Source organism: Phoxinus phoxinus, assembly GCF_949152265.1.
Source record: "Phoxinus phoxinus genome assembly, chromosome: 8".
Classification (NCBI taxonomy): Eukaryota; Metazoa; Chordata; class Actinopteri; order Cypriniformes; family Leuciscidae; genus Phoxinus; species Phoxinus phoxinus.
This window is the reverse complement of record NC_136883.1, coordinates 12766092-12783070: the sequence shown is the minus strand read 5'-3', so window position 1 is coordinate 12783070 and position 16979 is coordinate 12766092. Positions and strand designations below refer to the sequence as shown.

Sequence of the window (16979 nt, the reverse complement as noted above, 5' to 3'; positions counted from 1 at the left end):
ATAATTTAAAGACCACTGGGAATGTTTAAAAATAGCTCAAAATATGATCGGAGTGGGACTTTAAACAAAAAGCAAAACACAGAAACAGATCAATAACATAAATCCCCTTTTTAAAGCCTTTTTAAAAGAGAAAGAAATCACCTTGAAAACTAAGAGACGTGGAAATGAATGTCATAAGACTATATTTCAGAATGCACAGAAACAGTTAAGGGTGTATTCTTCTAAAATATGAGAGATACAGATTTGATTAGAAAGATTCATTTCATTTCATTCCCCTCTAATTTAATTTAATAATTTAATTATTCCTTTTGTTCATCGAGACTTCACAGTAGAGGTGGCGTAAATTCACCTTAACCGCCATAAAACATGGAGAAGACACATCATGACAAATCGGTTCTCCCACGATCAGTTAATGATTATACTAGTACATAACATTATACTTATTTATTTTTCAAAGGATATTTACCCTATTTAATAATAGTAGCCTAATAATAATGCCACATCAAGTGAATAATTTAACATTATTCCTTTTATAACTGAAATATCTGGATATTTAACACTTAATTTAACACGTAAATATTATTGTGAATACATGTATGCTTATGATTGCTAAGTGCAAATGTGTGTATAAGCTATCAGGCTAATTGGGCAAGCTATGCTAGAACAAAAACGAACTAATACAGACATTAATGGGCATTGTTGAAACCGCATTCACCATAACATGATTACATGAATAGGAATTGTAAGCAGGCGGTAAAGAGAATACCTATATTAAAAAGTAATTTGAGCCAATGGAATCGCTTGGGCCTAATATAAGAGTAGTCGGAAATTAACTTGCAGACAAATATGCAAAAAGTGCAACAACAAAAAATGGCATGATGCCAGTACATTTACTGCAGTAAATTAGTAAGGCAGAAGTTAAAAGCATAATCAAAGCAGAAATGAAAAAGAAGTGACAGGAGGACTGGATTCTGGAATATGGAAACAAAAGCGAGAATGTTCTACAGTATCCAGAAGAAGGTAGGAGAAATGAGAGAAAATAATAGAAATAAAAAAGAAGAGGACATTATTTCGAGAATGAGATTTGGACATACTGGATTAAATAGTATGTTTAAAATAATAGGGAAACATGAAACTGGGTTGTGTGAGCAGTGTAAATAATAGTATAGAGTCAATTGAACATGTATTGTAATTATTAATTGTCCTAGGTACAAGCAGGAAAGGGTGACTCTGAAAGATAGGCTAAGTAAAGAAAAAAATGGATTTGAAATGAAGGAAATATTACAACTGAATTGAGGGAATGGGGCTAGAGCAATATTTAGGTTTTTTTTGGAAAATACTGGGCTTATTAGAAGGATATGAGTTTACTTATTATTAAAATAGTGTGTATAATGATGTGAATAATAATGTATTATTAATAATAGTTTTATTTAGTTATTTTATGTATTTATGTATTTTGATCCACCATCCATTTCAGTAGGTGGCGGTAATGCGCACTATAAAGTTGTTTGCCAACCGTCAAAAAAAAAAAAAATCAGAAGAAGAAGAAGAAGAAGGGATCTGGGCCAAAGAGTATAGAAGAACAATATACAATATACATATATATATGTCAATATACGTTCTTTGTCTGGGCTCGGTGCTAACCACCTGGTTCTAACAGATTTCGAGGGAGGAAGGCTGAGCTGTTCATGTCCAATCTAGAATGGAGGTGGTGTTTGAAGCATAAGTTAGGTTTCTAGTGTAGTTAGCGAGTAGAGTGTTCAAGGGACTTTTATCAGATGCTATAGTTTAGAGACAGTGCATCCACCGTTTAACTTAACTTACACCACTTGGTTCATTCCCAAGTATCACGATTTTAAGAGAATAGGGCATTTGAGTACAGTAAGTTCTGTAAACATGTCCTTAAAACTGACCACTCAAGCATACTGTAAGATGCTGCTGCACGCTGCTAAATATCCTCACTGCGCCGTAAACGGGCTGCTGGTGGCCGAGAAACACAAAAAGAAGGACACCCCGAGAGACTCCGTATTGTGTGTGGATTGTGTGCCTCTGTTCCACGGTGCTTTGGCGTTAGCCCCCATGCTAGAGGTGGCACTCACATTGGTAAGATGATTTTTTATTCATATCAGCTTAATTCTGGATGTAAATTCATGGTTGCCACACACACACACACAAAATGGAAATAACCACATATCACGTAAAAAGTCGTAGAACCAATTCATTTTTTGGGGGGGGGGGGTTTTCACAGTAACGTTAACATTACACCCTGTGAAAAAATACACAGAATATCTTGATGTTCATGTTTCTTAACCATTTAATGCATGAATTATGATATCCTCAGTTAGTTTTTTTCCACTATGTGTTTTTATTGCTCTTAGGGCATGAAAAATAAGATTTGATGTTTATTTTTTTTACACATTTTTCAAAGAGATTTTCAGATGTCCACTTGAGTGGTCAGCATTCGTTTATGGTTTAAACTGAAGAGATAATGTATTAAACATAATACAGTAATAACACAGCAATATTGTGTGTATTTAACAAACCAATCAATAAAATTATATAAAATCATGTGAAAACTATAATATATGAAATATTGCAAAGGCAATTGAACTTCATACAAGTTGAACTTCGTTCGCGTATCTTTGATATCAGAACATGAGGACGTGATTCCATTAGAAATTTCTACAGCCTGTCAAGGTACAACAGTGGAAACCACTCAGATGCTCCCTCCTGTGTACCAGAGTATGTAAATTTACGCTTATTAGCTGATAATTCTGATTGTTCAAAATGGACTAATTTCCTCTGAGAAAACCCAGCTATCAGGTGTTTTCAATCTCATCTGAAATGAGCAGTGTTGGGGTAACACATTAGTAACATGCGTAACGCAATCAGATTACTTTTTTGATGTTACAAGTAAACTAATGTATTACAAGTAACATGCATGACGAAATCCGATTACTTTTTGATCTAACAAGTAAAGTAATGCATTACAAGTAATGTGCATTACGTAATAAGATCACTTTTTTGATGAAATTAGTAAAGTAATGCAATACAAGTCACATACATTATGTAATTACATTAATTTTTGTGATGTCAGTGAAAATTACATTATAATAATACAAATACACTTATTTACAGTCAAAAGTTACTGCAGTTTTAAGTATTTTCAAAAACAACAGTAACTCAAGCAGTTCAGTGAAGTTGGCAATATGTTCACAGGCTATTCGAAGTTCCCGGATATTTACAGGCTATTCGAAGTTCCTGTATATTCGTGAGCTAAACATTGATAAAACACAAACGACACTTATTTACAATCACAGTAACCTAGACAACGAGCTACTACCCAATTTTAGTTACCCAACTTAATTTTTATGATTAGTTATTATGAAACAAAATCAACAACTTCACCCTTTTTAGAAAAAATATTCAATAACTTCACACTGTTATACAGTGTAATGCCATCTAATTATAATTTTTACGTGCAATTACTTCCCAAACTAAGTGTTGTATTTACATTAGAGCAATGATGTGTGAACTAAATTTGGTGTGTTATGTTATTGAAGTTATTGAAGGTATTGAACATTTAGTACCTTATACTAAAAGCAGTGTAGTACCAGTGGGACACCATTGATGTGTAAACTGAATTGAGTGGCACTACAGTATGTAACATTGAAGTTAATGACTATTTTTTAGTCATGTTTTTTGGGCTATATTGCACTTTGCAGACGGACCCTTCGGGCTTTTCTCTCAGCCACCTGCTCATAGTTCTTGAGCACTGCTTTAGCTCACGAGTTATTGATCCAAGAAGTTTGAATCTGTGAATACCTATATAGGCGGATGCATATGAAAAAAAGAAAATTCTAACAAAAGGTTTCTCAGCTGTTTTTTGTGGTACGTGTCCTTAATAACATACTAAAAGTTTACCAAAGTTTGACGTCTAGAAAGGTGTAACTTTCAAGATGGCGTCCAAGATGGGCAGGAAGCCCTTAAAATATCCTAACTCCTTCATTATTTGACCTAGATAAGTAATCTTGGTGTCTAACCCCATTTTTTCTGGGTCTATGAATCCATTGGACTTGTCTAAATTGCACTGACATTATTACATACTAATGAAAAAATAGGTCCATGTTTAATAAAATTGTTATCTCCGCTGCTTCCTGATGGTTTAAAGGACAATTTTTCAGTCGCCCCATTGTTTAAAAGAATTGTACAATGACAAGCTTGTCCTCGTCTGTTTGGAGAGGTGCACGTGCAGTCAGCGGAGGCTCGTGATGTGGAGCCAGGTGAAAGTATAAACAAGGCTTTAAAAAGTGGACCACAGCACTTAAAGAAGCTTGTCACCAGCGTATGTTGTGTTGGTGTGCTGAGGCTCCCACATCTTTGTCGGCAAAATACCATGGTCCAACCTAGAAATTTTACTGGGGAATAGCATAGTTACGTTGGCCCACCAGCTAGGTCAACATAAACCACTGATCTTTCTATAGCAGGGCAAGAGGACTGTCCCTGTAATTGGTATAATTCAGAAGAATTTAATACTTAAAATATCTAATATCTTTCTTTCCTCAGATTGATACATGGTGCAAAGAGAACAAGTATGTCATTGCTGGCTATTATCAAGCAAATGAGCGTATAAAGGAAGCCAGGTAAAATGTCTCATGTGCTTTGCATGATTTACATGTTGTCTGTGTCTTTACATCTTGTTTCATTACATCTGTGTTCTTTACAACTGTTTCAGACCAAACCAGGTCGCTGAGAAGGTCGCTGCCAGAATCTCAGAAAACTTCAGCGAGGCTGCAATGATCATGGTAATTTTACATATTACATATTACAACCATGTCAGATAGCCAGACAGTAAACCTACATTGTTTTTCACCATTAGTTGGACAACAGCAGATTCACTATGGAGTGTTTTGTACCTGTTCTCTTCATCTATGATCACCATGACAGCAAGTGGAAGTGCAGAGAGCCAAGCACGTGAGTACAGTTTATTTTGAAACTGATTAAAATCATATTTCACCCAAAAATGTATATTCTGTCATTAATTACTCGGGCAAATTTTTTTCCCAAACTCAGTGACATTATTTGTTGTTGTTTCTGTTGAACACAAAGAGATATTTAGCAGAATATTCAAGCTGATTGTTTCTATACAGTGAAATTATGTAGAGACCGGTTTTCAATCTGCCCAAAAATATATGGCAATCACTCTAAAACTAACTAACAAAGACAATGCTATCTAACGTTGTTTTTGAAGATGGATTTATAGAGGCCAACAATCAGTAGAATACGAAATCAAGAAACTCAAATGAAAATCAAGTCAAATGTCAAGTCATGCTAAGTGGTTATTACCTACAACACTCAGTTGAATCAGATTATCCGCGTGTAACACAGGGATCAGTTACACGCACACACCTGCACTTAACCCTCTGGGGACGGCAAACGCGCCGGCGCATTTTGCTTGTTTTTTTTTTTACATAGCAGCAAAATAGATTTAAAATACTCCGTCATTTTTGGTCATACAGACTTAAGAAATATGAAAAAATAAGCTGTTAAATGTCTACTTTTTTATGTGTCCACTTACAATCAAAATAAAACATTGTGCTTTTGTAAAATAAAGAAAATAAACAGGGTGTGCTTTCCGCCTCTCTGTCTCCGTGAACTTTTTTTTTCTAGTGCACGTCTGTAAACATAAAAAAAACTATTTGCCCAGGCATGAGCAATATATCTGTATAATCATTTAAGTGTCTACTTTTAAATTATCTAATTCAAAACAAATATTCTCCGTTTATGTAATCTATATAAAAAGAGCGAGTTCTCATTGCAGCTCATTATAGCTCGTTGTCTTTTAATGTGACCACGCCTACGGAGAGCGCGCGCTATTCAAACGCAAATTATCTGAGGCAATACATGCAAACCGGCCACATCAGCTCGATAAAACACATCAAGTTTAATCAGATGAATGTACTATGTGTCATCTTGCGAGGCTGTGAGGAGGAATAATCCTGGGAAACTTACCTCAGAAGTGCTGGTTTCACTTCGAGGAGCAATGGATCCAGTTGAGGATTAGTAGTACGTTTTTTTATTCTTATATGCTTTGTTGTAATCGCGATATGGAATAGTGTCTGTAAACCGCAAAAAGACTGTTTAAATATGAATCGCGTTTCTGTGTGTGATGAATGAACCTTATGAATATGCGCGCTGTTGATACTAACGTTAGTTGCGACTAGTTTTGGATAGACTATAAAGTTTTTACTGTAAAATAGACCTCAAATAAGCTTTTGTTAGCCATTTTCTGCTCATATGTTATGTTTTGTCAAAAATAAACTCATAAACTATAGATGTTATGGTGTTTGTTCCAATGTAACGTTAGGCTATATCAAACTAATGAATCCTTAACTTTGAAATATGTATGATACTTTAAAAGAAAGAAAGATTACACTTGAAATATTGTTAAAATTGTAATTGTTGTTGATTTACATGTGAACACTTTTTAATAAAATAGCAATAAATATATTTACAAGGTAGATGTAAAATAATCTTTATAGGTCAATATAAGCCTTCTCATTAAATTGTATTCCAAAACTTTCTGAAAATACAGTATGAGAATTAACTGCACAATTACTAGAAATGTTGAGCTTGGATATTATACAATTTGCATGTATGAAAAAAAATTGTGAAAAAAAAAAAGAAAAGTTTCCAAATCTAACAGGATTTTGAACAGGATTTGTTTCCAGCTATGACTATGTACTAAAAATGTGCATTTGACTTCAATTTATATTTGGATTATATATTTATTTATTTTGTCCTCACATTCTTTCTAGTGTCACACCTGAATGAAAGGCTCATTATGCAAGCTCATTATGCGGGCCATTGTCTTCTCAGGTGTGAACCACTCACTATTCATCATGGTGTTGGATCGTCGACGCCCCTGCGCTTATTGCCTTTCCAAACAGTGTTTTACAAAATGTAAATCAATGTATTGTTTTATGTGAGTGACTAGGCAGGATGATTTTCAGATCATTTTGAAGGAAAAACTCTAGGTGATAACCTCCATTACTCAAAAGTATTATGAACACATATTTACTATGCGTTTTGTTGCGTTTTTTCAGACACTTTAATTTTTTGTTTTTTTTGCATAACCATGCATACACATTATTCTCTCAAAAATACAAACATGTACATGCATGTTCCTCAAATATTATGGTAGCCCTGTTTGTGATAAATAGTGTAATTACACCTTTGCCATTAATATGTTTATAAGCACCTAAAAAAGGACAAATGTCAGAACATCTTAAGGACCCCAAAAACACCTTGGTCCCCAGAGGGTTAATACGAGTTTTGAGTAATCTAGTGCTAAAACTGTGCTTTTTCTCAGAACAGTGCAATAATACATCAGCAACAACAATAAACAAACTCGAAGGTGGGTTGATTTTGAAACCACCGCATAAACAAACATTAACTTGTCGTGATCATGGCTCCGTTGACGTTTTAACTCAAAGGCACGGGTGTTGAATGAGATCTGGCGCTGATCTCATCACTCCTTGTCAATGGGGCCTTTTAAACCGGCATAGCGTCAGCGGATTGGTGGAGCGTCAGTTCTGATGTGTGATGTTGTGGTGTCACGTATATAATGGACAGCCAATGATCACAACCTAAGGATAATGTATAGAAATTAATAGAAACGAAAGCAAGAGAAAAAGGGAAAAATACAAAATAGAAAAACATACATGGAACTTAACACTCTACGTAGAATACATATTAGTGTAACTCGTTATTTCTTAGGGTTCCTAGTAATTTCTTGACAATTAAGTGTCCCAGGTGAAAAGGAAATATATTTAAGTTGTGCTTATTTTGATATACTTAATGTATTTTAAGTGTACTGTATTAAGTGTGTATTAAATGTGTTATTTTAAAACCACTTCAAGTATACAAAGTGTACTTTTATATGTATTTAAGTCAAATTTTAAGGTAATAGTAATATATATTTTATATACTTTGTGTTAGGGTTAGGGTTTTTTAATGTAGTGATTTATGACCTTTTCCTACCCTGTTTCTCATCCTCTGATTCAAACAGTCTGTTTTGGGGGTGTTTCCCCTTTAAGAGTTCAGTGTTAACACCCACTGTTATGATTGGCTAACGTCAGTGCCTATGCATCAAGTATTAACGCCCCCAGCCAGAACACTTGCGGATTCGGCGTATTTAAAAAGTAGTTTAAAGTTTTAAATGCATTACTTACAGTTTGCGTCTTCGTTGTTGAGCCCAGAATAGTCGGCACGGACTTATCTTTGAGCAACAGTTTTCTGGCAAAGGCAGCATCATTTTGGGATTTGTTCTCAAAACAGTCATCCTTCAAATGGATTAACTAACGCTTAAACTAACACTGCCGTGACTGAGACGTCCGCAAAAAATAAAGTGCATCCATTTTCCCCTGACGACTGGATCTTTCGCAGCGAATTCAAAGATGTTGTTTGTCCACAGCCAGAAACAGCACATCTGCGTGGCATCGGAATTTCCCTGTACACAGACCCACACGCTGTCCGTCGACTGAACACTTGTGAGGCGCGCAGCGCGCGGGCGCGACAATGATACGAAATGAGCGTAGTTGTCTTGCGCTTAAAGCGTAGTTGTTTTGTGCTGGAGGCGGTCTATATGCAAACGCTGGTACGTCACTTCGTACCGTGACGTCACTTCTTACCATGGATCCAGAACAAGCTGTATTTAGAGCTTGATTAAATAAATGATTCGTTTATAATGGGGAGGACGTCTTAAGCTATGAAACTTGCAGGACGTTTTAATGGTACAAAGACCTCTTATGTACCAAAAGATCAAGGCAAATTTGGTTTCTCATGTCATGACCCCTTTAAGTACGTTTAGTGTAATTTAATAGCAATTATTTTAATTGTATTTTTAATACACTTTAAAGCTGTTTTAGAAATACAGCTGAAGTATATTTTTAGCTTCACATTAATGTTCCCAGTATATTTTAAATATAATATCAGCTTATTAATAATGTGTTAATAGAACACTATAAGAGCTACTATTAGTATATTAAAAAGACATTTTACAAAACCATTTAGTTTGAAAATAATAAATTTGAATGTATTAAAAATACAGTGAAAAATTATCATTCAGTAAAATACACAGTAAAAAATATTTGTATAAAACACACACACTTTGAAAACTAGTAAACTTTAATGTACTACACCCAGTTTACAGCAGAATATGTAAACTGTAAACAAAATACATTAACAAAATACAGTGATCTGCAGAGGTACTTTAAATAACAAAAAACCTAACTACAGTCAATAACGTGCATTTCTAACAAACTAGTAATAGCTGCTCAAACCATCTTCATCATTCAAGTGGAGAGTGATTGGTCTTTGAGTTAGAGTCATTGTTGCATTTCCTCCGAATAAGTGCTCGCACCTCAGACACTGTCATGTTTGGAAACGGTTTGATCATAGTGTCTCTGAAAGGGGGAAAATATTTATTTTTGAATATTAAAGCAAAATTAACCTCTATTCACCGGTTCACGTGGAGGGCGTTCCCCATAACGTCTTCTCAGGGAACAGAGGTTACAGTCGTAACCTAGACGTTTTTTTATTACAACACAGCATGAGGTTTTGACGTTTCCCTGCATGTTGTACGTACAAGGCGAAAGACGTACTGTTAAATGCATTAAAGTAACTTGGCATGTAATGCTTAGTTCATATATTTTAACAGTAGACATTCAATATAAAATGTTAATGTAATTCAGAAAAGGAGTTAATAAAATATCTGCTGAACAACTGTGAAGTCTACATGGTATGTCACTATCACAGCAAAAAAGAGGCAATTTAACTGTTTAACTGAAAAAGTACCCAGCCAACAAGTATAATAATTATGTATAACAAATGCTTATCTTTATTTTTAGCATTAATGTTTTAGTCAGCCCCCTTTGACTTCGAGAGCAAAAAAAGTGGTGAAACGCATGCGTCATGCTAACATGCACGTGTGTTATGCGTATTGTTCAAATTTAAACAAGTACATCTTTTTGGAAATTAACATTTAAACATCTGTGGAAAATGTATCTGATGCATTTCAAATAATATGCTGAAATCCTTGTGGGAATTTCAGTAGTACAAACATATCATGTAATGGACACTAGCCTTTTAAGTAGCCTTTTCCAACAAAGTAAAAGTGAAAAACATTAATTTTAAGCTTATTGCAATGCTAATAATAGTTGACAAATGTTTCTAATACATTATAAATGTAATTTTTCTTCTTCAAAATATTAAAATGATAAATAGCTACATAAACAATGTAAATATATTGCAGTAGGCCTAAGTGTTTATGTAGGAGCCATTTATACATTCACCTTTTCTGGATAGGTTAACATTGTCATTAATTATTATAGCCACTTGGTGGCAGTCTTGCACTGGGTGTGACACGTCACTGGGAGTTAGGTATATTTACAGGTGTGGTAATCAGTTGGGAAAGGTGTGGATGGCGAGGAACACACGGTTCTTACCGTAGCCGTGAGCACCCAATTTGCCAACAGCACGACAGCACTTTATTAGCCAGCACTGGGTGAAGTACCATTTTAATGTAAACTATCAATTTTACCTTTATAATAAATGGGAACACCACCCAAAGAGAGCAAATGTTTGGACTGAGGATTTTCTGCTACGCGTTGAGAACACCATGCCATCTATGCCGAGGCTTATAGGATAGCCTCAACAGTTTATAAAGTACATACATTTTAAACGCGCTAAAAGCTTAATCATTTTGCTATGTTCTTACACGCACTAAAAGCTTAATTTTGCTATGTTCTTACACGCACTAAAAGCTTAATCATTTTGCTATGTTCTTACACGCACTAAAAGCTTAATCATTTTGCTATGTTCTTACACGCACTAAAAGCTTAATCATTTTGCTATGTTCTTACACGCACTAAAAGCTTAATCATTTTGCTATGTTCTTACACGCACTAAAAGCTTAATCATTTTGCTGTTCTTACACGCGCTAAAAGCTTAATCATTTTGCTATGTTCTTACACGCACTAAAAGCTTAATCATTTTGCTGTTCTTACACGCGCTAAAAGCTTAATCATTTTGCTATGTTCTTACACGCACTAAAAGCTTAATCATTTTGCTATGTTCTTACACGCACTAAAAGCTTAATCATTTTGCTATGTTCTTACACGCACTAAAAGCTTAATCATTTTGCTATGTTCTTACACGCGCTAAAAGCTTAATCATTTTGCTATGTTCTTACACGCGCTAAAAGCTTAATCATTTTGCTATGTTCTTACACGCACTAAAAGCTTAATCATTTTGCTATGTTCTTACACGCACTAAAAGCTTAATCATTTTGCTATGTTCTTACACAAAGTCCACATAAAATGAACTTGAAGTAACAGCAACATAAGCATGTTTTCTTTAAAGGGTAACTAAACCCTAAAACTACTTTTTTTTTGTTTTGTTAATGATCTATAAGACAGGCTTTATTAATGCTGTTCATTGATTCAAAATATTTCTTACATATTTCTTAAAAGTGTAATTAAGCATATATTTATTACCAATGCACTTCTAGTATATTTTTTATGAATATATTAAAATGCAAAAATGTTAAATTCACTTTAAATAAGCATGTTGGAAATACAAATGTATTATAAACATACTATTTGAATTTCAAATATATTTTTAATACATTTAATACTACGTCTTTTTCACCTGGGAGCCCACTGAATCATTCTCAAGATTAATAATGACACAAATTTTTTGCACAAAAGAGGACAGTGATACAATGGATTACCAAAGCAATGTTTAAGTGTCAAAATATGGCTAAAGTAATCTAGAAACTCAAAAATATTTTACTTGTGACAGTCTCAAGTAAACAAACAGGCCTTCACTTTAAAGTGCAGTAAGCAATTTCTGAGAAACACTGTTGATATTTGAAATCAACCCAAACAAACACCCTCAGTATCCCTTCATTATTCCGGCCTCCAAAATGCACAAACATGCAATGCAAGAGTGAATTTCTTTCTTCAGCACTGGAAAGCTTTTCTAATATTAATGCAGGTCCTAAAGCACTTGCCTGATCATAGCCGCCCTTTTTTCAGTGATATTCCTCCTTTTATAAGGACTCGTAAGGCCTACCTGCAGAACTCCCTCTTGCTCACTCTCCTCCCCCATCATGAGTGTATATGCCCCCTAATGCTGATTGGCTACAAGTGTGTGCTTGTCTAATCTGCTTGGTCTAATCCACTTTCAACAGTATTTCTCAGAAAACTACTGCACCTTTAAGCTTTTATTTTGTGATAAGTGAATTGTCTTTTTTCCAAGAAAAGCTGGAGAAATGCCAACCAAGCATCTCAGGCCCTGTTTTTCAATTACTGGTATTAAGATGCTTTTTGGTCGATCGGAGCACAAGTGGACGATGCTAAATACAGGTGTTAAACGTGTCTAAAATGTTTTGAGCTTGTTCACTTTAGACCACTTCAAGAGATAGTCAAAAATGCATTAACCGGACTGCTTTTGTGGTGTAAACACTCATGTGGTCAAATGCATTTGAACAGGCACAAAAAACGCCTACTCTCAGCCTACTGACCTACGTGCAAACATTATGGGAAGTGCCCTAGCCAGATATTTGTAAGGACCACCTGTTGTCCCGACGACAGAATCCAACGGTTTGGGTCAAGGTATGATGCGTGTTGCTCTTTTGTGAAGTCCACTTAATTAGAATTTAATTTCACTTTAATTCTTGCTCTGTGCTTAATCTGACTCCAATTTCATATGATTATTCAATTTAAATTGTGTTTCTAATGAGAAACTAATCATAACTATTGGTTATGTATTCATTTAGATATTTGATTTTTCTGGTATCCCATACTTTCAATTATTGGTTCATTAGGGACTCTGTCGTATAGAGTCTCACGTCGGCCGAGTCGTGAGCTCACGGACACAAAATCACCAATTCTGATCTTAGACCGAGGACGCAGGGTAAACTATTTACCTTCAAGTCAGGCTGGTCCCTGCTTGCTTATAACAAAAAGTGATTTTTTTTTTTAGTCATGTTCATACAACTTTTTTTTAGGGAATTATGTTGGGCCTATTCCTGTGCCCCAAAGGGCTGGACCTGGTTTTGGGAGAGATGAGCCATGATTATTAGATATCTTGAAGTTTTCAATCTTTCACATAATATAAGTGACTGCTGTGAAATTAAGAGCATTTTAACAATTGCACTGAGACATTTAAAATGATACCAAACATGAAATGGATAGTTTCATAAGATACATCATGGGTTTTATATTGACATTCTTAGGCCATATTTACATTGCAGGTCTTGATGCCCAATTCCGATTTGCTGACTATCCACTTTTTTTTGACGACCCGCTTACATCTTTTAAAAGTGACTTGGTCCGATATTTGCATTTACACTATACACTGCCGAAACAACCCAATGTAGACGTTCTGACCCGGAAAATTAAGTTAAGCAGCGCGATATGTCAAGTAATAAAAATAACATTCAAATTAATTTGCGGGTGGATGTGATAAATCATTAAAGAAAATATTAACTACATTCTCTAAAATATGAGCATGTTTCATTCCAGTTTAAGTGTCAAGGGAGTAAAGCCTGTTTATGCCATTAAGAAAATGATACTGTCAAATAAATTTTGTTTTAAAGAAATGTTCATTTAAAAGCAGCGCTCATTCATCAGTGTATTATACCAGAGATGTGCGCATCAACCATTGCTGGGTCCGCCGTTGAAGGTTATGATTATCAATTTATCCTCACGCGTTACAACACATACGAATGATAGTAATTTGACCAACAGGTGCGGATATTTAAATCAGAGAAAATTATTGGTGCGGGTGAGTGGCGGGTGGATGATTTGTTTTTGGCTGTGGATTCAGGTGACGTTGGAGCTAATCCGTACATCTCTAATTATCCAGTGTTTTACTTTCCACACTATTTTCAAAGGTCAGCAAAACATTGGTCTCGTAAGGCGGAGGAAAAACTCCACTATGTTGAGCCTTCATCCTCCTTCGCACCATTGAGAAGTCATGTGATCACAGTTGGTGTCCATCTGAGTTGACGTCCCCTTTTTAATGACGTATGACTCGCATTTACTGGGGAATATCCGATTTGTCTGCTTACATGGCAGACGCAAATGCACGTATCTGATTCATATCCGATTTATTTCCACATATGAGTGAGGCCTGAAACTGATCTGAGAATATCGGAGTCCATGTGCTTTTTTCCTGCTTATACGTTCGCCGGTCATATCCGATCTGTGCCACATGAAAGGAAAAAATCGAAATTGGGTCACTTGAACCATGCAGTGTAAATGGGGCCTTAGCGCACTTTTTTTATTGGCTTGAGCCAGGGTGAAAGAAAGGGATTAGGGAGAGGGGGGCTCAAAGATAAGCGAGGAGAGAAGTCTGGGCAAGGCATTGTCATATGCTCTTTCTTTAAGATCTTCTCTCCAGATTGGAGAATTTTACTGCAGAGTTTTATCTCATGTTCTGTCTTAGCAGGAAAACCAGTCTTACACATTGCTGGGTTTTTTAGCAGTTAAACATACAGCATCGCTTTTTGTAGAGACGAAATAGTAGTCAGTAGTAATGAACTTTATTAATGCACGTATATTTGTGGTGGGTATTATGTGAAGCAATCTGTCGTTCTGGCACTAGGTCTGAGTTGCAATATCAATTTCTTGTTTTTTGATGAATCAAGATCTTGTCTTCGCTGTTTTTAGTTGGTGCACCAACAACACTTCATTAAACATCATTTGTACAATGCCTACTAGGGGTGTAACGGTACGCAAAAATCACGGTTCGGTACGTACCTCGGTTTTAAAGTCACGGTTCGGTTCATTTTCGGTACAGTAAGGGATAGAAATGCAAAACATTAAACTGCTGGTTGTTTACTATAAACTTTTTTTTAACAATTTGTTTACACTTTTTTAAACACACTTTTTAATAAAATATAACGTTAGGCTAATAAATAAAAAAGATATCAAATAAAAAAAGAATAAGAAATAAAATACTGCTGCAAAGTTCTCCACTAATAAAATACTCTCAAACCAATATTGGCCGTGACTCTAGCTAGCGAGAGGCTGGGCTAAAGCGAGCGTGCCGTGTATGTGGTGATCTTTATTTATGCGATATTTATGTCCGAGCCCGACACAAGAGTTAAAGTCCAATTTTATTTTCTCATACTAATGACACATGTACGTTTGTTTGTGTGGAAAGCCCGCTTTGTCCAGATGAGCGCATCAGCGCTCTTAACACAGGCGCGCTTGCACGTGTTTCGTTGTCACAGCAACATAAACAAATTTCCGCACACAGGAAGACAGATGTTATGGTAATATTTTACACGTATTTGAATCACAAAAACGATTAATCAGTGCAACGCGGAGACTTCCGACACTTAATATGTTCGTGTGGAAACTCGGAATTGACGTATGTTCCGCACACAAAACTAGCCTAATTTACGTGAAAGATTGCATTCGGTGCACATGTGCACCGTACCGAAAGTCCTGTACCGAAACGGTCCGGTACGAATACATGTACCGTTACACCCCTAAAGCCTACCATCCAGTAATCTCAATAAAAGTTTTGTGCTTTGTTACTTTTGATATGAAACTACTTCTTAGTTTTCAAGTTCTGTCAATTTTATAGCTCTTTAATGTGGCATGACAGATCGCTTCACATAACACCCATACCGCTTCACATAATACCCGTGTTTTCCCCTTATTTAAGGTTGTGACATCGCGTGAAACCTAAATTAATGCGGTCATTTGTCTTTGACAAAAGAATGTAGCCTAGACAAAATAATGACTTGTATAACTGTCTTTAAATCGCAGTGACTGCTTTGAGGATTGGCTTGAGGCACAGAAGATCACAGCGGCTCTTCTTGAAAACAAATCATACGAGAGTCTTGTAGACTTTGACAACCATCTGGATGACCTACGAAATGACTGGACCAACCCTGAGATCAACAAATCTGTCTTGCATCTATGCTGAAGCCACCCAGAGGTCCTGTCCACCTAACCCAACCATCGATGCTTAAATGGGATGCATGTCTAAACTGTATTCAGTACTGTTAGTGACATGCCCTCTCTCACTGAGCTGAAAGATTTACAAAATCCTGAATGGAACATTCTAAGTGCTGCATCCTCATGTTAGAAAACACTGAGGTGACTCTTTAGAGTCCAATGTCAGAGATGTTTTTTACCTGTTTTCATGCAGTAGTTTGTATAATGTAAGATTCATTTGAATGCTACTGGACAAGTCCATCATATTTAATATTTAACATTGCTAAATATGGTAATTTTGTTCCCCTGTTTTGGGATGACGCTTTAGTTTAAATTAGTTGTTTACTGCACTACTTAAACTGTTCAAATGAAAATGTTTTACTTTAGTGTAGAAATTAATATATTTTCCACAAGAGATTGCTTTTATGTGTGCAACACAAATAATAATTTGTTAGTGGTGAAAGAATACATATTTCTGGCTCTAAATGTGCAGTACACTAAAGGAATGAGGTATGAGATCTTCATGACTGAAAATTGTATAAAAATGAATAAAAATACTTTATTTCCAAATGTCCAGCTGTCTATAGTCCAGTTGAGTCTTTAAACATTACTAAGCAATGAGTGAATTCATTGAAACTCTCCATCATATAGGCAAATAAATAAAAAAATTTACTTACCAAGTACAGTAATAGAAGTATTGACATTCATGCCATGCTTAAATCTATGAATGTCATTCCATTGCTGCTTGTTTAGAGATAGAAATTGAGCAAAATATTTTATGGTTGAACATAATGGCCAAACATTACTACATGATGTTTTATTAAATTTTGGAAGGAGCACGTTCAGATAATTAACACAAGTGGAGAGCACTCTGCAATCAACGATAAGAGGTGTGTGTATATATTGAGCAGTCTCCCCTCAATTCGTTGACTGTTCAGCAGCATCCTGACTCACTGT

General features: G+C 35.5%; 1 protein-coding gene across 1 annotated transcript; it reads left to right on the top strand.

Moving 5' to 3' along the window:
- Window positions 1-1517: 1517 nt before the first annotated feature.
- emc8 (ER membrane protein complex subunit 8) lies at window positions 1518-16597 on the top strand. Its single transcript, XM_079620160.1, has 5 exons — window positions 1518-2103; window positions 4567-4643; window positions 4736-4805; window positions 4880-4974; window positions 15852-16597. Exons 1-5 carry the CDS (start codon window positions 1897-1899, stop codon window positions 16009-16011), a joined length of 609 nt encoding a protein of 202 aa, XP_079476286.1. The 5' UTR covers window positions 1518-1896; the 3' UTR covers window positions 16012-16597.
- The last annotated feature ends 382 nt before the right edge of the window (window positions 16598-16979 follow it).